Source organism: Taeniopygia guttata, chromosome Z, assembly GCF_048771995.1.
Source record: "Taeniopygia guttata chromosome Z, bTaeGut7.mat, whole genome shotgun sequence".
Classification (NCBI taxonomy): Eukaryota; Metazoa; Chordata; class Aves; order Passeriformes; family Estrildidae; genus Taeniopygia; species Taeniopygia guttata.
In genome coordinates, this window is record NC_133063.1 from 74234685 (window position 1) to 74259451 (window position 24767).

The 24767-nt window shown below is 37.2% G+C and overlaps 1 protein-coding gene and 1 long non-coding RNA gene across 4 annotated transcripts in view; one reads left to right on the plus strand and one right to left on the minus strand.

Annotated features, from left to right (window-relative positions):
* Nucleotides 1-677, minus strand: part of BNC2 (basonuclin zinc finger protein 2) — a 334037-nt gene extending 333360 nt beyond the window's left edge. For all 3 annotated transcript variants that reach the window (XM_072922942.1, XM_072922941.1, XM_072922943.1), the window contains exon 1: nt 392-677. In XM_072922942.1, the coding sequence (XP_072779043.1) occupies nt 392-403 (12 nt within the window). In that variant the 5' untranslated portion in view covers nt 404-677. The remainder of the gene's footprint in view (nt 1-391) is intronic.
* Nucleotides 678-762: 85 nt separating this feature from the next.
* Nucleotides 763-24767, plus strand: part of LOC140682042 (uncharacterized) — a 46721-nt gene continuing 22716 nt past the window's right edge. The window contains exon 1 of the long non-coding RNA XR_012053284.1: nt 763-3706. This is a non-coding gene — a long non-coding RNA (uncharacterized lncRNA). The remainder of the gene's footprint in view (nt 3707-24767) is intronic.

The following is a 24767-nucleotide window of genomic DNA, read 5'->3' on the forward strand; positions in this document are numbered from 1 at the left end:
CCGCGCCCAGCTGTCAAAAACACCCGGAGACCGCCGCCAACTTTGTGGCGAGGGCGGCCGGCGGCGCCGCGCGGGGCTGCCGCGCCTCTGCCTCCTCTGCCCCTTTCGCCTCCCGTCCTCCGCCCTGCTGCTCCTCGAGCGGCTGCAGTCCCTCCCGCTGCTTCTCCTCTTCCTTTTCGGCTCCAGGCGCTGCTGGAGCGAGCGAGAGGGAAGGCGACAATGCGAAAGAAAGCTGGAGGGAGGGCTAAGAGGGGGCAGAGAGACGGCGGAAAATGGAGCGTAGCCCAGAGGAGGGGGTAAGGAGCCGGAGGGGAAGAGGGGAAGAGCGTTAGAAAGGAAGGGAAAAGTTAGGAGAAGTTTTTGCTCGTGGTGCCGGTTTCCCGCTTCCCACCCATTGCTCCATCAGCTCCAGGGCTCTGCGGCGGCGGCTGCTGCTCGGTGTGGGATCTGAGGAAATATTTTGTAAAAGGGTGGGATTTTTTTTTTTTTTTTTTTTTTCCCTGCGAAGGGGAGGAGGGGGGGAGGTTAAGGGAGGCGGGAGGAGGTGAGCCGTCACGGTCGTACGTTCGCAGGGAACAGACAAGAGTCACATCTGTGTGTGACAAGGAGCCAAACCGAGCGAAACCCTGCCCCGGCGGCGCCGTGGAAGCGCAGCCGCCGCCGCGGCCCCGGCCGGGCGCGCAGGCACACGGCGGCGGGCCGGGCGCGCTCCCGCGGGGGCGGGGCGGGACGTTCCGCGCCCTCCCGCGGCCGCCGGCGGATTGGCCCGCGCCGCTCCGCGCGGGGCCGGCGCTCGGCCGGGGCTCCGCGGGGCCGGCCGCGGTCCCGCCCGCGGTCCCGCCGAGCCCTGTGAGACCTTCCTTCCCTTACCGCTTCGGAGCGCCGGTCTCCACGCCAGCCCCGCCGGCCGCGCCGAGGGGCTGGCACAGCCGACCCGCGTCGCACGGGCTGCTCGAGCGGCGGAAGGTGGCTGCGGGCTGTCGGGCTTCACCTGCGGCGACGGGCAGCCCGGCCCGGCTGTCCCTCGCGTCCCGCCCGAGAAGGCGCGGAGGGTCACCAGTGCGGTCAAAACCGGCTTCCCTCGTCAGGCGCCGTGTAAACACGAGGTTTATACACGAGGTTTAAACACGGCCGTACCGTTAAAAAGTGAACGTGAGGAGAACTTTCCAGGCGATGTGAGGCACAGAACATTTTGCTCCCTTTTGGTGTAGCTGGACATTCAGATGACCTAGCAGGGAACTGAGAAAAATTGAGAGAAGACGGGAGGTAGCCGTCTGCACTCCTGATTTTTCCTGCATCTGCTATGGTCTGAGCTCCCAGTAAGCTTGCTGTAATGAACGGCATGTTCCCGGGAATTGCCAACTTCCCAAGCTTGTTACCATATTTTGGCATCTTTGTTACTTATGTATTTCTTATGGCTGTCAGAAGCAAGAAAGGTAAATTGTCTGTATTAGTATCAAAACTAGTTTGTTTTTTTGGGTATTTTGGTTGGTTTTTTTTGGGTTTTTTTTGGTTTTTTTTTTTTTTTCATAAAACCCTATATATTTCAATGTCTGTTTCCATGAAAAATTATTTTTATTTTCTGGGTATTTGTTGGATACCTTGATTAGGCATAATACGTATCAGCTTATGGACAGGTTTGTAGTGCCCACACTTCATCAGGATTAGTCTTGATCTTTGAAGGCTCTAAGCAACGATTCAAAAGGATTTTGCATTCATCAGGATTTTGGGCTTTTTTTATATAAGTACCATGACCAATGAAGATTTTAAGTAATTTGATTTCTAAAAATAATTAAAAAAAAAAGTCACGGGACTAATTAAGCCATGACTTGGTGCGTTTTCTGTCAAAGGGGAGAGATAAGAAAAACCTTGTTACTTATTTCGAAGTCACATTTTATCGTACATAAAAACGCATTTGCCCTTTTGAACCGGGGAAGGGCCAAGAAGTTGCCAAAATATTGTGTTCACACAGCCCCCTCGTGGTCAAAGCCTTCAGAGCCTCACAGCAACCTCTACTCACACGAAGGAGGGAAGGGTCAAAGCATGCTGAAGCAAATTAAAAATACAGTGTTGCAACTTTGGCTCGCAAAAGGCATGGTCACCTGCTAGAATAAAGATATGCCATGCCCATTATAAGGCTAATCTTCACTGTGCAGTTTCCCCGAAGTGAGTTAAGGATTACAAAGGGTTACAGCTTTATGAAAGAAAAGTATTAGAGTAGGTAGATGGCCATTCAATTAAATTTAAAACCAGATTTCCTCACTACTTTGGAAAACATGTTTTTAAACTGGGCCTAGACATTTGAAGGATATATTTCTATATGCGCTAAATTAGTAGTTTACATTCATAATAGCCTATATCAATAAAAAAGTTTATCTAAACTCTGATTGGTCATTTCAAAGAACCTCTAAGTGTAGCACAATCATTAATAGCTTCTGGTTACATTATTTTTAAAGACTCTAAGTAATTTTATATGGAAAATAATAAAGCTTCATAGAGTTACTCCTTTGTTATCTTGCTTGATATTTGATTCAGCATTTTTAAACCTTTTTTTCTTCCACCCGTCAATAAGCCAACATCTTTTGTATTGGCAGTATATTACAGCCTCTTGAAAGATGATGAGGAGGTAAAATGACTGGAAGCAAGCTGGCTGTTGGGAGTTCTGATTCTTGGGTTGACAGTATGGGGTTACAGTATAAACACTGTGGAGTGAGATACTTCTGCTTATAGGATTAGTACCAAAGTAACTACCTGGTGGCATCTGAATACATAACATCATTAGTCTTCAGACTGAATAAGCTCCAAGTTTTTCTGAAATTTCATATCTTTCAGTCATGCTTTCAGTCACACATACAATAGTGTTTTAAATTTCCATTGAGTTCTTCCTTTCAAGTTTGTCTACACTGTAGTATATTCTGAGATAAAATTAAGAGATAGAGCCTGCATTAAAATACTATGCCATCCACATGCACAGTACCTTTTGTTTCTTTATAGTGCTGCGGTGACTGTGAAATCAACACATCATTCATATTGTGGGAAATTATGACAACAGACCTTTACTTGCAGTTCAGTGTCAAAAGACAGTATACAGATTCATGGTGTGTCACAGGACTGTCTTATGACTTCTCAACATGTGCAATTACCTTAAATTTTGGATATTATATGCAAGGTTTCAGCAAGTAAGTGCAAGGCTTAAACTTTTATTTGCTTCTTAGTCTAATCAGGCGCATCAACAGAGATATATAGACAGCAAGTCTTTCTCACTGTAATTTTCCTTTAAAACCAGATATGACCACCGTAAAGAATTAGTAGTATTCCTTGTCTGAGATTCATTAGTGTGAACAAATTTAGAAAGTAAAATAATTTTCTTCAGGTTTTTTTTGTGTTTGTTTCTTGTTGTTTTGGGGAGTCTTCTGGATTTCAGGAGAGCTTTTTCTTTTGGTTGGTTTGGTTTTCTGCTTTTGGTGTTTTTCTTGGTTTGTCGGTTTGTTTTTTTTGTTTTTCACAGATTGGAGCAACAAGCTATTGCAAATTAGAGTCTGAGTAGTAGCTGCAACTTGAGAAGAATGGAACCATAATTCATCTAAATTGTGATATCTCCAGTATATGGTATTTCTGTGCTGTCTTGATCTTATTTCTCACAGAAGGAATACATTTCGCAAACCTGAGGTGTGGTCCAGAGGATTTTCCCACAGAGCAAACAGAGGTGAGGTGGGACATAAGGCACCAGTCCTAAAAGGGATGATAGAAAGATACCAAACTGAAATCTCTCCTATTCTGATGGGTGGCAAGGTAGGACAGAACACTTCTAGAGATATAATTGAAATGTAAATGAAAAAAAAAGAGATTACTGGTAGAAAGAATCTCCAACAGAGAAATTATTCCCAGTCCTGAAAGTGAAACCTGTTTTCTGTAATCCACAGTTTGTACTGAGGCAAACAATCCATTCCAAAAATACCCATCAATATTTTGGACCAATGCCATCATGAAATGCCATCCTGAATCTGATTATTCATTTTATCTGGGAATATGGCTGTACCATCCATGTACATATGGAATATTTGTGTTAAGTTTCTATGCTAATTGTTACTTGAAAGCACTGGCCTGGTTTACAGCATGACTTACAGATAGGGTCCTGCTTTCTAGTAGAGATTCTTCTTTTCCCTTTTTTTTATTTTATTTTTTTCCTCTTTTTAGGCATTTTTGATTGAGTTTTATGCTAGTTTATCACATTATGACATTTGGGAGAACCTCAACCATTGTCAATAATCTGATTAGGAGTGAATATCTGGGCATTTATTACAAAAAAAGGGTCTTTCTCTTTTTGTCTTATTCATCACACACCTTAAAACTTTAGCAGTAAATTAAGCAGGAATATTAGGAAAGAAGCTCCATTCCATTATATAGGTAGTCTGTTTAGAGAATGTCATAATTTCTCTGTACTTGATACAGACACATGTTGCAGGAAGAAGACAGTACATGAGCATACAATTTCAGATGCTGTGTACTCATCACATGAAAGGGCTGAAATAATATTGTGTTCACACTTGTAATGATAACATTTCATAACTTCTGAACATATAACTTTCTAACCCCTGCTAGCTAGCTGTCAAAATTCAGTATTAAGCTCATGAAACTATGTCAAATAACAATACTGGTACTGAAGTGTTCTGAGTCAAGAAGTATTTTTGTCATAGAAGTGAAGTAAGAATAGCTAATTATGTTTTCTTTGCCTCTTGCACTTAAATATTGAAGGTTATTCAAAACTTTTCTATCACTTTAATGTTGGGAAGTCCTCCCAGTCATAATGGTGGTTTTGGGGAATGAAAAGAAGTTATCTGCAACATATCCATCTTTTTTTCTTTTTGTATTCTCTGTACCAAATATTTTATAACACTCTTTTGGAAGTTGCTACCATAGTTTGGCCTATCCTAAACTTTCCCCCAAACATTAGCAGATTTTCTTTAAGACAAATATGTTTCCAGGACTGTGTGAGCTGAGCTGAAAGAATATATATTAACAGCAATAGATATAGATGTTACTTTTTTTGTACCACAGTTTTTGTAAGGGACACTGGAAGATTTTCTACATAAGGAAAAAAACAAAACTGTTCAACTGTAGAGATGGAAGGAATATGGGGTAGTAAGTTTCAGCAATTCACTTTTACTAGTAGAAAAAGTAAGAATAAATGTTTTGAATCTATTTGGTAGTTCTATCATCCTTTTTCCAATAAGAATACATATATTTACATTTAAGAGCTCTCTAGACTGAAGCTTCTTCTTTCTCTGTTGTCGCTTCCAATCTTTTTCCATCAAAATTGCTTTCTCTAACTTAGTAATTGCTAGTCAGAGACCACACGTAGTGTTCTATATGCATTCTGGAATATGTTTCAGCTTATCTCATATAACACTTGAGAGTATTTTTCCCAAGTGAATCTCAATATTTTTCAGTTCTCTTAGTGTTTTACCATTTGTTTTCCTTATATTACACCAGTCAAAAATTATTGCCTTGGAGAGTTAGTCGTGAGCACAATGGTAAAGTCTCTTTTTTTTTTTTTTCTTACCTAGTTTACTGCTTTTGTCTTGAACTCTAATTGTTGATGGGATTTTACTTATTTCATCCTAGTATCTTACAATGAGTATTTGTGCACTTAGCTTGATCTCATAAATTAGTTTTAACAAATAAAATGCCCCTGTCAGAGCTAATAGAGTGATTGGTGGCTCAGTATCTTAAAAACAACAAAAATGTCAAATATTATATAGCAGGACAAATCACAAAATCTTTCATGTCTAGTCTTGGAAGATTACTGCTAAGACTTCCCTACTTTTAGAAAATTTATTTTTCTGCTATTCACACCTTGCTTAAATGGTGGCTTATTATGGATGTGGCAACCTTAGCTGAATATAGTACAAAGCATTAAAACCAGCTTTAAATATTGTGGCATAAAGATTTCTCATCCATCATAACTTCTCTATTCTATTTTTATTTTTAAATCATTGCTTCAGACATTACAATACTATTTGATCTTCATGTCAAGAGAAAGAAAAGTAGGTAAAAGAATTGACATCTTGATCTTTGTCTTCTTACGAAAGACCAACTTTTAGATTTTGACCTCTTCTAGCAGTAGAATACTCTAATAGCAGATACTTAATAGATTTTGTTTGAACTTGAGCTTGATTGCAACCCTGACATCCAATGATCTAGTTTTTATTATAAACACTTTGTTGGGGACATCTAATAGACTTCTTGTATTTGTTCATTTTGTTGAGGTACAATTATGAAAAGGAGGTGTAGACTTTGCAATTGGCATTACTTTAAACCTCAGGAACCTGGAGAAAATAGGAAATTAAAAATACTGTGTCTAAAAACTGGTTTCCTTTTTAAAGTACTTTTTATTCATGCACTTCTACCACTGTATCATAAGCCAAATACTGTTCACAATTGACAGTGCTATCCAGATAGAGCTCTGAATTTCCTTTTTTTATTGGCTGCCCCATTTTCAGTTAGTTTGATTTCACATACAAAGTGTTGGTCTTTGACCTTGAACCAATTTATCCAAATTTGTTGCTCCACCAGTGTGTGTGTACGTGTGTGTGTGTGTGTGTTTGTGTGTGTGTGTGTTTATTAAATTCATTAGAGAAATTTATTACATGTGTGTATAGATGGACAAGAAAAATAAGGGAAATAGTGAACTGTTGTCTAAACAGTTCCTTTTGAACCTTCAAAGTATTTTAGTGCCAGTTTAAACTTAAAATGTGGGTTTTTCAACATTGGTAACTTGCAGTTTGTGAGTTTAAATTAATTATGCAGGGCACAAGAGTCTTTCAGTGTATTTGATTTCAAGGATATAAAAACGTGACTTTCTATTATTAAAGTTAATTGCATTTGTGTAATTTATCCTACCAGTACTGTTAAGAAATGCCTCTGTTCAGAATAGAGCTAGAGATGATGAGGACGGTGCATTGGCTCTCAGGATAAAATGAAGGAAGTTACCTTCTGAAGGACTGTTCTTTGTGAAATACTCTCACAGAAAGAGTGGCTATTCTTAAAGTATGACTTTGAGTCTGTAGCAGCTGAGATTGTCTTTGTAAAATTATGCTCTGTACACTGAACAGTTTAAGTCTCTTGTTTGTGACTTCTTGGTGTACCTGGAAAACTTTCATGTGCATGTATCCTCTATGACGTCTGTAAATGAATACACTATGTAAAGCAAAATATTATGTTGGATACACATAAATAAAAGAGGTTATCCATACTCTGTGATCTAAAGAGCATAAATTTTAAATTTTAAGAAGTTCTACAACCTGTCCCAGGCCAAGGAGACAACATTGTTTCACAGATCACTTTGATTAGGTTTCTTACATTGCTACCACAAGCTGTGACAAGAACTACCACAAGCTGTGACATAAGAATTATAACAACAACTCTTACAAAGTTAGCACTTCTGTGGCATCTTCAGTTCAATGACGTTTAGCAAAAAAAAAAAAAAAAAAAAAAAAAACAAAACAAAAAAAAACAACCAAAAAAACCCTTAAAATATTGGGTTTGTTACTCCTAATCACAATTAATTAGCAGAGTCTTCAGATAGCATAGCAGATAGTCTTGTGGGTCTTGACGGTGCGCAAAGTATATGAATCCAAGCTTTACTGTCAGTGCCTCCATAAAATTGTTGCTATTTCCTTTTCCAGTCTTTAATAATATAGGACAGCTTAGGATCTCAATATGTTTTCTTCTCTCTTTTTTTTTCCTTCTCCCTAGGAGTTTAAAGAATGGTTGAAATACAGTCCAAGTCACATTTTTAGAAAGTAGCTGGATAGTCTAGGCTCTTCTAGCGCAATTCATGTATTTTTCTTAAAAGACAAAAAAATACATCCTTGTAACTTCTTCAGCTTCTTCTGTGACACAAACACACACATATACGTGAAAGCTTTGCTTAGTGCGTTGTAAGAGATGTTGGTAGAATTGAAACAATTGCTTTAAAATTACACCTAAAACAAATGCTATGCTTTTGTCGTGGAAGGATGATCTTTAATTGGAGTGCCCCATTTATGCAGAGGAAAGACATAAGCATCTGGTCCTCCGTGTATAGTTTTAGGAAGCATTTAATCAGGAAATCTGTGTAGAAGCATACCACTAGATACATTTTTCTAGACAGCAATAGAAAACATTATTCATCAGGAATGCAACTATCTCAGAGACTTTTGCAGCATCTCAGCTCTTTTGCAACAAAGGGCCAGCAGAAAAAAATACATAAAAAGCAACTTCTGTATCTTAAAATACTTAACTCTCTCTTTGTTTTATTCAAAACAATCTAACGTCCAACCTTTTATTTTTATTTTTTTATTACTATAAAGGCTAGGCCAATAATTTCAGCTCTAAATTTATTTACTTATACCAGGAAAAGTAAATTCATTAATATAAAATATGTACAGGTTACTGGTATCACATCTTGTAGATGAAAAGCAAGTATTGTGATGGTGAGCAGGAGACACCCAACATCACGTCTATGTCTGACAAACAAGAATATATTTCTTCCATTTAAACTGGATCTGTGCAGTATGTATGTCACCTTGAATTCATGTAAGTGCAGATTTTTGGATTTGTAACAAATCTCAGGACTTGTAATCAATTTTGAGAGGAGATTATTATGTATAGAACATCTCTATGACATTTGTTTTGAAATTTCATTAAAAATCCCACTATACCCTTTTTGAGTGCCCTACTCCAGTACCTCACTGCCTTTAATGTTAGTTTTTCTTAATAGCTAAACAAAATACTTTTTCTTCCAAATAAGCTGATTCCTTCTTTTCCTGTCCTAAGCATACATCATACTAGACTTTTGAACACTGGAACACTTTTTTCATTCTTCCACCTAACAACACCTTCAAACATTTCTCACGTTGTATTTCTGAAAATGATTAGGACTCTTGTTACTCCTCCATGATTACTACTTAATTTACCATAAATACCAGCAAGTTCACTGTCTGATTTGCAAGTAGTGCTCCAGCTGAAGCTTCCATAGTCAATAGAGCAATTACCTATTATATATGATATACAATAGTCTTGATAATGCAGCTCAAAATGGCATTTGCCTTTTAACATCATACTGATCTGTCTTTATGTTCCACTGTAACTTGATATCCCCATCCACAGTACTATATAAATGTAGAAGTTAGCCTTTCTTTTTAATTTTTTTTACCTTTTTCTGTTGTTCTTTGCCAGCAACTTTGAAACAAACCTTTCTTAGCCTCTTTCAGTTTATCAAGATTATATAATATATGCTCTGTCACCAAAGTAATTACTGAAATTATGATCACCCTTATGATTATCAAAATTCCCCTCTTCTATGACATGTTTCAAGACAGCTGGGCCATGTAGTTGTTACTCTTCTGATCCAAAGATTGTCAGCTCAGTTACAAAAACAGTACAGATAATATCAAATAGGACAGAAAAAAAAAAAATCTGGTGTTTTTACAATACTCTTGAAAACCATAGTAGATAGTCCAGTACTTCTGTGCAGAATTAGCTCCTATTGTAAAAATCTTATTAATTCAGGTTTGACCAGAATCTTGCTAGTAAAGCACAGTGAAGATACACTGGTAAACCAGTGAAGACTGGTTGAAGACTTCTCTGAAAACTACCTTGTAAGACCTACCTAAGATAACAAGTTTTGAGGGTGCTAAGGTGTCTTTGGCTTGAAACAGAGCTGTTGGTTCACTTTACATTAGTAGAAATACTTAGCCTTAATAAAATTTGATCTCCCATAAGGACATATTTTCAAGTTGAAAAATTTATTTTGAATTTCTTGGTATTTCATGCATGGCCTCCGATGCAGGACATGGGAAGGGAAGTTATGAGGTTTAGATGCCATGGGAGGAGACCACTGTATATGAAACGACATCCCTTTTTCTGTCCATCAAGTTGCTGTTCACGCCCCTGTTCTAGAAAGTTCATTGTTCTCTGTCTGTTCATTGGCCCCTGTAAATTGTTATCCATTGGTTGTCCCTCCATTGGTTGTTTCCTGATCAACCCCATCCCTGCTCCTCCCCTTGCCCCTTCCCTGGTTGTTTCCCTTCAACAGTTACCCTTCCTACCCTGTCCCGGTTATATATCCTAGACCCTCCCATACCTGGGGCTTTTTCTTTTGCCGCCTCTGACCCCTTCAGCGTGTTCTGTTGCTCCTCAATAAACAGAGCTGGAATTTCAAGCAGCAAGCTTCTCTCCCCTCACTGGTTAGGCTTTATTACTACATCTGCACCTCGAGCCCTCGAGCGTCTGGTGGTACGCAGGAGCTAGCCACACTCACCAAAGAGTTCGCTCTTGGGAAGGCAGCCCTCCAGGCAACATCTGCCTGAGAGGCCACGGCCTCCTTATTTATAAAATCACCCTAAGAACAGCATCAACTCTGCATTCTCCTGCTGTGCATTTTCAGAGAGTCTTTGATGAAAGCTGTTATATAGGCATAAACATAGCTGTCTGTTTGGTCAAGTAAGTAAAAACAGGGAATCAAATAGAAGTCTTTTGCACTGTCTTGCAGACCACTAAACACAATAAACCACAGTATTTGGCTGGCCCAGAAGTCATATCCAGACTGTTTTGGTTTTTTTTTTTTTTTAATTATTATATCCTCAGGAAGCAATAATTTTAGAACTGAGGGCAGGATGATTGTTTTGTTTTCTTGTAAGTCTTTCAATATGCTGATTCAATTGTGATCACAGTATGAAATCAGAGATCTGTCCATTTTATATCACAGACAAAAATTAGAAATTTGTGAACCTTAAAGGACTGTCTATTAAGAATAGAAAACTATTTGTTTTCTATGAAATGTGTTTATGTACAAGAATAAATATGAAACAGCAGAATCAGACAGTTTTCATAGAAAGGATACCCAAAGACACAAGCACTTGTAAAGCTGTAAAGCTTTGAAGTAAAGTAGATGAAATTAATTTGTCTCTGGAAAACAGTACTAGGTATCTGAATTTGAGTTTTAAAAATTGCTTAGCATATAAAATTGGCTGTAATATCCTTTGTTAATAGAGAGGCTCAGGAATAAATGCTTTCAAGCCATGCAGGGAACCCAAACAAACTGCACAAAGGTCAACTTGGTTCTGTAGAACAAATCTGTTAGGAAAGTCAAGAGTATTAAATAAATTCACCTTGTATTTTAATTCAGGCACCAGGGCACACAAAGAATGGGCATACTTCTTCCCTGCTTGGTAATTTGTGGTAATGTTCATGTATCTCAAGAACTTCCCTCAGTCATTTGTCATTAAAATCAGTTCTACTGGCAGTCAGGTGTTACAAGGCCAGGTTTCCATGCTGAGAGCTAGGAAGGAAAATATTTATTATTAAAGAGACATACAGCTGCTATTACTGATCCTGAACAGTTTATTTTGGACAGCCTAGATTATGACTTTCTTTTCTTTTTTTCACACTTTTGGGTAAAGCCCTGGGTGTGTGCTTGAAAAAACAAGCCTCCAGTGAGGGTAGGGAATGCCCAGTTATTATCTATTCTGCATGCTGTTTAGACAATGTAGTATAGGTGGGATAAAGACCAAGGTTGAAAACAACGTTATTGTTGTTTTTATTGTTATTTAAGACAAATAGGCAGATTTTGTTTGATTTTCACAGAATCTTTAGTGAAAGGCTCTTTAGTGTAAAGCTCTCTAGGCACTACATTGAAATTCCAACCAAGTCAATGTCCATTTTAAAAGGAATTGCAGACTTTTTCTACATATTTTGAGTATCTTAGTGTTGTATTATATTAATAGGGTATATTAAAATAAATTCTGTCTTTTGTTTCCCTAAATAACATTAATAGAAGGTCAAAAAAGTTAAAAATTATAACATTCAACATTTTTTTTTGAAAAGTGAATTAAAGAACCTGCTTTCAGCTCTCTTAGAATGAGCTAATAGTCCACTTCAGGATGTAGTTTACTTTTCAGACGCTTCAGGGAAGTTGATGTTGATATTATTTAATAATGCAGTTTACTTTATTCTTATTAGATCAACCACAAAAAGTGGTTGATTGACAATCAAAAGGATATAAAAGTATATTGATGTTTAAGCAAACATTTTAAAGAAGACCTGGGTACACCAGTCACTGCACTCTCAATATTTAGTAACACTGACAGCTGTCCTTCTAGGCAGCTTAAATGACTAAGGCACTTAGTTTCATCCTTCTGCAGAGTTTCCGTAGTATGTGTAATTGCTCAGAATTCCAATTCCAATGTTTGTTCCAATGTATTTTTGCTTCCAATACTGATCTAGTGCTTCCCAGTGACTTATTTAACTATGTGCTTCCTCTCCTGGTTCTAGTTGGGTCATTTCCTCATGTTTTCCTTGGCTTCTGCTTTTCCAGTCACCATAGATAGCTGTATTCCCAAACTCCCTCCACTTCTTTTGCTGTGTTTGGTGGAATAATCTCCAAAGAATAATATCATGGAGTACAACTTCTCTTGTAATCCTCAAGCCACATATCTTTCTCTCCTCCCTTCTACTCAGAGATACAATTTCTTCCATGAATTAAAAATAAGGAAGAAAATGGAGTATTTATACTAAAGAAAAGAAACATGGAAATATAGAAATGACTACATTCATTTTCCACATAAAATAATTCATATAACATATATGACATTAGCAAATAGACTTCTTACCTTGGAATGTCTTTTATTAGTAGGAAGTATCTCTTCTGGATCAAAGATACCATCAAGTTAACATGTATTATAAATTCGTTGTATCAACAGAAATTCTTCTCAAAATGGCACTTTTTTTTACATATTGAAAAATAGATTTTTTACTATAAGAGATACATATCAAATCTGAAAATACTAGAAGCATTTACTGTAGAAGAGTAATGTCTGTTGGGGCACCCCCAGGGATTCTTGAGAAAATTTGGTTCAATTTTGTTTTCCTACCCTCTTTGTGTGACCTAAGCCTATGTAGCTCTGTGTAGTTCTGTTCCACCTGCATCAAATGGGTATTACAAGAAGTTTCCAAGAAGAGAGACGTATGGTCAGCTAACTTGATGAGATTAGGGCAGGGATCATTACAAATACTCCACTGGAATATAGAACTTTGGACAAAACCAAACATTTTTCTCCGTACGGAATACCAAGCTTTCTTGGGATTTTGGAATTCTATGCAAATCTTACTGATTTCTGCTTCAAATACTAGGTACATTTCCTATCTTTGTTATATCTCCTGTAAACATACAGGAGGAAAAATATTTTTTAAGTTCTAGAAATATTCCAGAACACTCCAATGTAAACACTTCTACTGTTAGGAAGAGAACAGTAAAGATACAAATTACATAGCAAAGATACTGCTGAGATGCAGTAGTGAGAAGAGTAATGAAAAAGCTCAGTGTGCAGAATCCATTTAATATATCATGGCAAAAGCAGGCAAAGGGAGATTAGGATGCAATGCAAACTAATCGTGCTGGTGATAAATGAAAATAAACCTAATGTGTAGAACTCATAAGACAGTATAAGGGTTTTCAGGGGAAGTAAACAGGAACAGACAACAGAGGAGGATGTACAGTATCTTTTGCTTCTTCCTACCTTTACTTTTGATGTAATTTTTCCAAGTAAAAGGAAAAAAATCTGATCCTTTTATTTCTATCATAGTAACTTAATCGTTTTCCAGAATGCAACTTATACATTTTCTTTCCTGGTTAGAGGCATTTATTCAACTGTCTTTCAAATCTTCTGCAGAGGCTTTTTACAGTATATCTTGTTTTTCCCTGTAATCTTATTTGCTTGTCTTCAAACATCTTTTTCCCATTTTCTTCCAAGCCAATCTTTGATGCTTTAAATTTCATTTACACTTAGTTCTGTATGTTGAAGAAATATTTCCCTTAAGATTCTAACACTATCAAAAAGTATTCTAAATACAACATAGATGCTAGGCAAAAGCAATTGAATTGTTTTGCATTGATGAACTAGTATGCACAATGCTAAAAGTTGCATCATGTAGTAAAAGAAAATGCTATGGTAATGGTCATGATGTCTAAGATAGTTTTTCATTTTCTGTGTGGATGCTTTTCTTCCTTCCCTAAAAAGAATGCAAACACACCCCACCCCCCGGCCCCCCCCCCCCCATTCCCCCCATTTCAATCAAACCAGCAAATCATGCCTTTCTAATGTTTGGGAGCAAAAAAGGCTCCAAATCAATTTGATACTCTAGGTCCATTTACTTTATATTACTTCAGAATATGGCCAGTTACTGAAAGACTTTGGAACAACAGACAGTTTTTAACAACCTCCTGCCTAATTTCCTTCCTTCCTTCCTTCCTTCCTTCCTTCCTTCCTTCCTTCCTTCCTTCCTTCCTTCCTTCCTTCCTTCCTTCCTTCCTTCCTTCCTTCCTTCCTTCCTTCCTTCCTTCCTTCCTTCCTTCCTTCCTTCCTTCCTTCCTTCCTTCCTTCCTTCCTTCCTTCCTTCCTTCCTTCCTTCCTTCCTTCCTTCCTTCCTTCCTTCCTTCCTTCCTTCCTTCCTTCCTTCCCTCCTTCCTTCCTTCCTTCCTTCCTTCCTTCCTTCCTTCCCTCCTTCCCTCCTTCCCTCCTTCCCTCCCTCCCTCCCTCCCTCCCTCCCTACTTTTTCCTACAGTACTCAGAGAAGCCCCTGAGTACTTAGTAGACAGTACTGATTCACAAGGCAGGTGAACAATTTGGGTGTAAAGCTTTTCGACCTTAGAGGAAAATCTGCAAGGTAGCAGATTACAAGTGGTTAGAGAAATATTAATAGAAACAGCAAATCTAAGCAAATAACATGACATCTTTCAAAGGGGATGAAGGAGAGAAGAGGAAACCATCAGGAATAAGGTAGGTATTGTCGCATGGCAGAGATGGACAGGAGACAAAGAGAGAGAGAGCATTTAGTTAACTGCTGAGAGAATGATTCTAGCACAAAAAAAGATAATGTTAGGATTACATGTAGAGTCACTGATTATGGAAAATATTTGGAGGAGAATAAACATGGTGAAACATTGAGTCTGCTAGAAGTCCCAAAATTTTTAGTCTGTGTTTCAAAGAAGCTATTTTCACAGGAGTTATGTGTTCATTAAATATCAGAGGAAAAATAGTATGAAGAGACCAAAGAGCTGCCATAAACACAAATACTTAAGTAATGCAGAGGGCACCATAGAAAAAAAAGTTTAGGCCTGCAGAAATCAACTGAGAGTCAGAGAGTACTCAGCTTGAGAGGGAACACTAGAAGATACATATAGAAGCCTGTGGAATTGGTTCTGTATTCTTTCATACTGTCTATGAAAGGCATGCGTTGAAAGTATTCCTTATTTTAGAAAAGGTCATTCCATCACTTCTGAAGTTGAAAAGTATTATACTAATTGATGAGGTTATTCACTTTTTAGAAACCTGTCAAATGTCAGTGCAGCATTACAAGAAATAAAGCTGCAAGGACATAAACTATCAGGCTTTTGCTACTCAAAATAGTGCTGAGAATAGTCCTCAGAACTGTGGACTACTATGTCCTCGGCTAAAAGGCCTAGTCTTGATAAAACTCTGACCTCCTGGTTGTATCTGCTTTCTTCCACCTCCCTGAACATGCTCTTTTCCTATATACCTTCAGACTGGTTACTATCTAGTCAGAGTAAGTAGTAAGAAAATGGAAACAAGGATTTTTTTTTTGGGAAGTTGCCCAACGTTTTCAGGAAGTAGTGAAAATTTCTCACTGTGAACGTCTGTACCTATAGAACAGCTCAACTGTTCTATAATTGCTGTATCCTTCGTGTCTTTCCACACTTTCCAGCAATATTTCAATCACTTTTTATTCCAGAAGTGAAGGTATGTCAATATAGAAGAGGAGATTCTTCATTTTTGGTGAGAAAAAGTGAGTTTAGTGAAAATCTCACTGAACTCATGGGCTAAGTGACATTCAGGCTCCTTATGGGAGAGGAGAAGATAAGGAAAACAGTTATACTGACAGAAAAAGCACATGTCTTTTGTTACAGTGGATTTTTTGACTGTTCCCTCTTGATACTGGCTAAGAGAGGTGAATAGAGAAAGAGTCAGGCAATTGCTTTCCAGAAAGAAAACAGAAAGGGGACATCTTTGGATATAAGATCACACACTTTAATAGCTCCCAAGAGAGCAGGTATTTCTAGGGGAAAAAAAAAAAAAAAATTCCTCAGAGATCCCAATCACAAAAATACCCTGGTCTTAGAAGCTTCTGTTTCTTGTATCAAAAACTAGTGTCTAGTGTAGGAACAGAGGCTCCTGAGTAAACTAAGACCCCAAATGAGCAGTATCCACACAATTCAGGGAGAAGTAAAGATTATTCGATTCAGTGTGCCAAAGTGTTTATAGCTTACATCCCAAGTTTCTCCTTTGCACTCTGCAGAAGCTTTTGCCAAATCCCTCTATACATTAAAAATACTAACCACACTCCACACTTGCTTGACAGGCTGCCTATCAGTGGAGAATACAAATTCAGCCTGGATACTAAGTTTTAATAGCACATAAAAAAGTCATATACAAGGATGACCAGTAGTGATTAGGCTCTGGTACTACACAGAAGTTCCTCCATGTGATTTGCATTAATTGATTTATTAGTAGCAAAATAGCCAGGTGGGTCAAACTAATTAAGACTATGATTGCTAATTGCCAACACTGGGGACAGTATGAGCTGCAGAGGCAATAGATACAGTCTGCTTGTAACAGCTCTGTAAACTGCTACACAGTTAAGACTGGAGAAAAAAAAATAGGGAGAAAGTGCTGTTGAGATGAAGGTGTAACTTACAGTAGGCCCCATTCAGATGAGGTGAAAGCAACCTTTCCTATCAAAAATTTCCGTCACCCCTCAGCTGCGGCCTCCAAAGTGTCGTGGGCACAAAATAATACACTGGGGCGCAGGAAGAAAGTACATATTGTACCACTAATAAATAAAAATGAAGTACTTAATTTGTCTTTTTATCATCCTTTTTAAATTTTTTATTTTTATCTATTTTATATATAATATATATAAATATATATATAGTAGTGCATGTGTATAATCTATAAATTATTTAGGGGTGTGTGATCAAAAAATTTGCAGTTTACTGGTCTAGCTTAGAATTTAGAATAACTTTTCATCAGTTTTCCAATTTTCAGTGTATTTCAATTTCTTCTACCCTGGGTGATTCCAGGAAGTTTTGCTCCCAGGTTTAGGTGATTAAAAGAAAACAGCAACACAATGCAGTTCATGGTGTTTGTCAAACCATAAAAAGTTCATGATGTTTGTCAAACCCAAGACATAAACCTGACATTCATGTGCATTAGAGAGAAACATGTGTTTCTCTATAATGCTTCATAAATCACACAATACAACTGTAGGGCCAAATGGGTCCAAATGCCAAATGATTGTTTTCATCAGATTGTTTGACTAAATGCTATGGAACAAGTATGATCTAAATTTGGAAAATCTATTTTAGTAAGTCTTTATGACCATAGCTGTATTAAGCCTAAAAAAATACAGATAGAATGAATATTGTAGAAGGCTGAGATTTTAAGAACTTCGATTTTTTAGATCAAGAAATTAAAAAACCCACAACATACTTCTAGCTATGGAATGCTATGGAAAATGTTTTGAAGCAATATCAACACAGTAATTTTTGAAACATTTCTTACTCTGAACCCAGTTCATTTATGATAGATGAATTTCAAAACAGATACATGACTTTTTAATACTGAACATTGAATTCCTCATATTCTTTCTTTATCAAGCTACATAGTTCTGGATGTTCCTGTTCCTAATGTCTTTCTTTTTTCTCACTAGTAAATGAACCATGAATTTTTTTCCTTTTAAAACAAGATCCCTATTCCATTAAGTTTGCCTGCCAAAACTGATAATCTCCTTGGATGCTGGCACAAGTGTTTTAGAATGAACCAGTTTCCAGAACTTACTCCATGTTTATAGTGACACTCTGAAAACGGGTGCTACCTTCTGTTCTCTCTTCTCTCTTCTGACTGAAGTTTCAGATAAATTTTATAGCTTTTTCTAAAACAAATTTCTGCATATGTGCTTAATTTTTCTTTACCTTACCTTAAATGGCAGAAGTGAAATATTATGTTGTAGTAAAGAAAATTTAATTAAGAGATTCTAATGAATACTTGCAGCATTACTTACTCAAATGTAATTCCATCTCTATCACAATCTCTATATATATTTTGTCTTCTCAGTTTTTTCCAACATACATGGCAGGTTTGTGGGAGGAATTTTTATTTCCCATACTAGTTATATGTGTTTATTCAATGTTTTCCAATTCATTTGTTTCAGTTAACTTAGGTGGTATTGGATCTTTTCTCTATGGTGCCACCCCCTTATTTAATTTTCACAGTGGGAGAAATTCTCATCCTGAAGAAGCTGCTAGGATAAGATTTTTCCCAGCAGATTTTTTCTGATGCTTTATGTGTTCTCTAACATCACATATTTTCTGTAGTGAATTTTATTAATTTACTTATAGAAACAACATTTTGTAAATAGTAACCATTTAAAGATTTTTTTTTTTTCAGAGATATTACTATTTGGCAATTCTGTGGAATTCTCTCTGCCTTACCTTCTGTCTTATCTTTATTTTCTTGAGCGTAAATTCTTAGGCAAGATTCTTCTCAATGAGGTTTCTCTGGGTATTTTAAGTATATTAGTTCACTAACCAAAATAAAAGAAATTTATTATCTGTGTAATCTTTATATCTCAAAGCATTAGTTTTCATTCATTTTTTTGAATCTTATTTTGAGATCTTGCTGTCATAGGATTTGTGTACAGACTTTCCTGAGATCTCCGCATATGTCATTATGTTCCTGTTTCTGTTCTGCCACATAAGTTGTCAAAGATGCCACATTTTTTCCATTTCTTTCTATTTGACACATCCCTGGCATTTATTTCTAGTTCTGCTTTTTAAAACACTTGAAATTAGATTAACTGGATGTCTTTTTTAAGCTACTTTAGTATTCATCCCTCACTTGATTGATACTATGTATTAGTTTTTACCCCTTCTGTACTGAAAATAGAAGAAATACAAATGTCACATTCTGACCTCATGTCAAGACCTTGTAGGTTTCTTTTGACTTGCTACTTTAGAAATATTTTAGTTATCTCTTTAGGATTTTTGCTTCCATTAAGGACACATTGACAGTAATACCCTTGCTTTGTAGCTTAGAAATATTCACAATCTGTAGCCTGAACTGTCTCCTGTTAAACTGAGAGATTGTATGCTTTAGGAGCTGTATAGGTCCACTGAGGTGGACCACTTGAGATTTACTCCTATATAAGCTCCAGCTTTTGCGAAATGCTAAAAGCAGCATTCTTACTAGGACTTTGGCATCTCACACAACATTGCTTAAAGAGTGGTGTAAGTCACATTTGGTTTTACTGTTCTTGCAAGAATACACTTTGACTTGAAAAACAGTAGTGCAATACAGAACATTCTCTTTCTAGGTCTGTTGACTCTGTGCCTGCAGCTCACCTTCTGAGGTCTTAGACTGCTGACTTGCAGCCTGAAAAATTTATTTGAAGCTTTTGTATCTCTCTCTCGCTCTCTCTTTGAGGCTGCTACACCCCTCAAAGATAAAACTGAGTGTTGCCCATGAAGAGGAAATATGTAAAACATACTTCAGGTTTTAGATCAGAGCTCAAACCTCAGTGGATCCCTTTGGCTCAAGCTGCTTAACTGATCTCTGTGATTAACACCTGTGAACTGTCTTGGCAAACTCATCTGAAAGGCATTATTTAAGTATAATGTACATTGTACCTACAAAACTGATTCAGAATTGGCTTTCTGTAGGAACAAAAATATTGGGTTTTAATTGTTATAATTAATGAAATTGAGTAAAATATTGTTCTATTTGATCCCTGTCCCTTAGAGGGCTTTCTTTTTTTCTTTCTTTCCAACAGTGTGACAATTTCCTCTTTAGGCTTTTAATTATGTCTCCAAGGACCTTCTACAATAGCAATGGTGGTGGCCATTTACCAGCTGGATTCTACCCAGGCTATAACTAGTTTTGTTATAACAACAAAAGATGGTTGTTATATATTTCAGGAGTATTCAGTTTATTTGAATAATGTAATGGCTGAAAAGGTCAAACCTTTATTTTATCTGGCTACAGAAGTTGAAACACTTATGATTACAGTAACATGGTCTATTCAGGTCATGGATCTGATCTAGGTATGGTAATTCAGGCCAACTTTTTCTCAACAAACCTGCTAATGGCATTGTCTTCGTGAGGTGATATGATCAGATCCCTTGTTTTACACCTCTGCTATAGTATTTGAATAGCTCTTAAAATCAGACACTTTGGATATCTCTTTCTCTCCTCTTTAGGATTGTTAAGATTATTATTAGCATTTATGCATTTTTTTATTTCATCTCTATATATCTTTCCATGCTGCATGCCGAGAAAAAAAATGTAAAAGGCATGCATCTTCCTTTTCACTCAAAAATGCTTTCCAAAAGCCTGTTTCCCTCTAAGGTCCAGACAGAAAAAGTCAGACATTCCTCAGACTGCCACACAGCATATCTTTAAGAGGATTATAGCAAAGGTGGTGTTAGTTGTGCAACGTTAAAAAAAAATTAGAATTAAATATAGAATCTAATAAGATGGCCTTAAAACCTACAAGTAACCCTATTATCTCACTATCAAAACATGTCCTTAACTTCTTGTGTTCTGAGTTCCTCTTGCCTCTCTGTCGCAATCAGAACATCAGGATGAATGCAGGGTAATTTCTAAGGAATCGAGGGCTGGTACTGTCTTTTCAGGGTTGTTATGAAAAATCCACACCATACACAAATAAAAACATACAGACTTAGTGAAGATACTTTTATTTGTAAGTCACATCTGGATTGCTAAGTCCGTTTTTTTTTCAGTCTGGACAAACTGTGAAAACAAGGGTAGTCCAACCCAAGACAAACTGTTACTATGCCCAGGTAGTTGTGGTGAAAGAGAAGACCTCCCTCTTCTGGCATGAACTGGAGTAGCTCTCACCAGATGGTAAAATATGTTCGAATCCATGTTTTGATCAGAAATAGGAATAAATCTATAATAATATCTGTGTTAAAAGTATCTATTCTTCCATCATGTCCTCTAAAGTTCTCTCATTTCACACTCACGCAAACTTAGTCCTCCACACCAGCTTACTGCATGTGTATCAAAAGTGTTCTAGCTTCTTCTTTGCTAGATATTGAACATTCAGTGTATCATGGACAGATTATTTTTGCATATTTGTTCTCTAGTCAAGGACAAAACATCTGAAGAACTCTCTTTTCCAAGCACAGAGTGAACTGAGCACTGACATTAAAAATATGGCCTGCAGTCTTGATGACTGTAGAAGGAAAAGCTTTTTGCTGAACAAATTGTCTTTGTTCAGGCAATATTATTTGCTTTGTTCTTCCCTGAAGGTGACCAACAATTCCAGCTAGTGAAAAAAGACTGTTGCTAATAATGGTCAGAAATCCTTCTGTATCCAGAATTTCAATTGTTCCTGTAAATGCAAGGTTTTCTCTATGATAAATGTGGCAGTGAGAATTCTGTCCCAATCACATTTCAAAACTGATAACTCTGTGTTTTTGTGTATTTATCATTATCTCCTTAGCTCCCAGAAGTAAAAAAGCAGCATTTATAGTTTTTTTTCCTTTTGTTTATTTTTACATTTTGTATTATCTTCTTTTTTTACCAGTCTTTACAGTTTATAAATTAATGATAGGCAGATGAAATTCTTCCCTATTAGATCATATATTTCACTCTTCATAAATGTAAGATAGACTAATTTTCTCTACATCCTAATGACTAAGAAAAAAAGCCATGAGAGGCATTCCCATTCCTCATGTATTGCTGGATGAGCATCTGTTTTCCTTTAGTTTTAAAAACTGAAGTCAGAGATGGAGAGAAATATCATTTTGTTTACTGTAATTCATCTGTAAGGTAGAATATTCCCTGCCTGAAAAATGGGAAGAGTTTTAAAGACCACTGGTGTATAGTTGTCCCATTCCTATGTAGTAATAAACAAAATAATATACTTCTTTCCAGCACAAAACATATAAAATTCAGCCATCATTACTCAGGTAAATCCTGGAAATAGAATGGCAGGATTTTTGACAGATACTGAAGTGGTATGGAAATTTATCCTAAAAAGAATAGAAAATCTCTTAGTTTTCAGCAGTTCTCTTCTGTATATCAGAAAATTCAGATAAATTTAATATAGTTCATGCTTTTTAATTCCTGATTACTATGTCAAACCTAAAGAATATGAAAGCAAGTTACTAGTTTTCATTTTTCTGTTCTCAATGTTTTTAGTATTTTGGTTTCTATATATCTATATCTAAATATTAACTAATCTTTAACTTTCCAGTGTGAAATCTGAACAAAGTACAGTTTTCTGTATATTTTTATCTATACTCTCTAAATCTTTTTTCTCTAGATTCTCTCTTCTTCTCTAGATTTTTGTTATGATTTCTCAGATTATGCAGTACAGTTTTGCTTTTCAAATCTATTGTTTAATTGGAGCAGTTTCCAACCACTACTACAAAAAAGAAATATATTAATGGGTAGGAAGAGAACTTCATTTTCTTCTGAATACTTTTGCACTATAAATTTATCTGCTGTTTCCCAGATAAACTCTATTTTTGAAAGAAAGGTGAGATTAACTCTTGTGAATAAATGGCTAATATATCAAACAGTGTCTCTCCGAAGTCTTAAATTACAAATTTTTAACAGTTGCTGTTGTACTACAGTAAAATTAAGGCAGTCACAATTTTGGAGGAGTGAAAGGATTCTTAGGGTAAAGCAACAAGCCAGAAAAGAAATCAGCTCTGTATTTCTAATTATTTCAAAGCATGCTTTAGTTGGCCCTTGGGAAGCCTATGAAGGACAAACATACAGTACAGAATATAAAAAATATTATAGTACTGCATTATTTATGATTCTGTCATAAGCTGGAAACATGAAAAAAAGAACCTTGATCAGCAAATGTCTTAAAACTAATTGTTAGAGAACAGGAGATTAGTAATTTATTGTATCTACAGTTTATTCATCTTCTTGAGTGTTTTTGTGAAGAACACATTGCATTTCTGCCTGCAATACTTCATAAACTGTTTCTCAAACCTCTCTAAAGCCATTAGAAAAGCATATAATTACTTTCTTATAGCTACTTGCTTATCTAATGTTAGGTCAGTTTTTCACTTCTCAGTGTTATGACATGTTAGAAGGTTCTTCTGAGCAATTGTCAACAGGTGGGATATAGAAGAAGAGAAGTTTTTTATCCTATGAGGATGAAGCTGTTCTCTTTCTAAACAGACTGTTCAGAAAACAGTTTAAAGACTGTTTAGAAACCTGTTTAAAAAGATTGTTCTCTTTCTAAACCAAGTTTTAAAATGTTTGGAATCTATATTCCATTTATCCAGTGACTTTACGTGACTTTAAAGGTCTTCTGGCATGTATTTTCCAAGGATTTCAAAGGTTGTCCAGCACCAAAATGCTTAAAAAAATTAATCCTTATTGACTAATGTCTTTAGCTTAACTTCTATAAACATCCTGCCTTAATAGGTCCGTCAAAAGACTATATGTTATATATATATATATATATATATATGTACTAGTATCTTAACATTAATATTAATACAGAAATTAGCCTGTATGATGTTCAGTTTTATTAAAAAAGGGATCCATAGTAGTGAAACAGACTGAGGTTCTCTCAAAACTATGACAATCTTTAGGACTTGGAATACTCCAGAATATTCTTATTTAAGACAATGAACTCACTGGTATTCACACAATCTGCCCCTGCATGAAAGAAGGCAGTGTCCTCAGCTGCTGCCAGCAGTTTGAGGGTGGTGATCCTTCCTGTCTACTAAGCACTGGTGAGGTCACACCTCAAGTGTTGAGTTCTGGGCACCACGGTAAAAGACACCTATACAAATACAAGAGAGGGTTCAGTGAAGCGCTACTAAGATCAGGATAGAACTAAAGCAACCCTTATACGAGGAAACACAGAAAACTTGACCTGGTTGTCTAGGAGAAGAAAAGTGTCAGAATCACAGAATCACAGAGTTGGTCAGATTAGAAGGGACCATAGTAGTTCAACATACATGCACAAGCAGAATCTCAGAATGTGTTGCACAGGATCATGTCTGGATTGTTGCTGAATATATCCGGTGAGGGAGACTTCAAACCACTCTCGATAATCTGTTCCAGTCACCTGCACAGTAAAGAATCTCTTCCTCACGTTGAGTTGAAACTTCATGTGCATCAGTTTGTGCCCACTGCCTCTTGTTCTATTGCTTGGCATCCCTGGGCAGAGCCTGAATCCATCCACTGACACCCTCTCTTCAGATTTTTATAGGCAAGCATTGCCTTGTACGAGAGATGCTCCAGTCTGCTAATAATCTTTGTCACCCTGTGCTGGACCAGCTCCAGCAGCTCTGTGTCTCCCTTGTCCTCAGGAGCCCAGAACTGGACACAGCACTCCAGATGTGCCTCACCAGGGCTGGGCAGAGGGCCAGGATCACCTCCCCCAACCTGCTGGCACTGCTCTTCCCAGTGCACCCCAGGACACCATTGGCCTTCCTGGCCACCAGGACACACTGCTGGCTCATGGACAGCTTGCTGCCCACCAGGAAGCCCAGGTCCTTCTCCTCAGAGCTGCTTTCCAGCAGATCAGCCCCAGCCTGTGCTGGTGCCTGGGGTTCTTCCTCCCCAGGTGCAGGACCCTGCATTTGCCTTTGTTGAATCTCAGGCAGTTCTTCCCTGCCCATCTCTGCAGCTGTCGAGGCCCTTCTG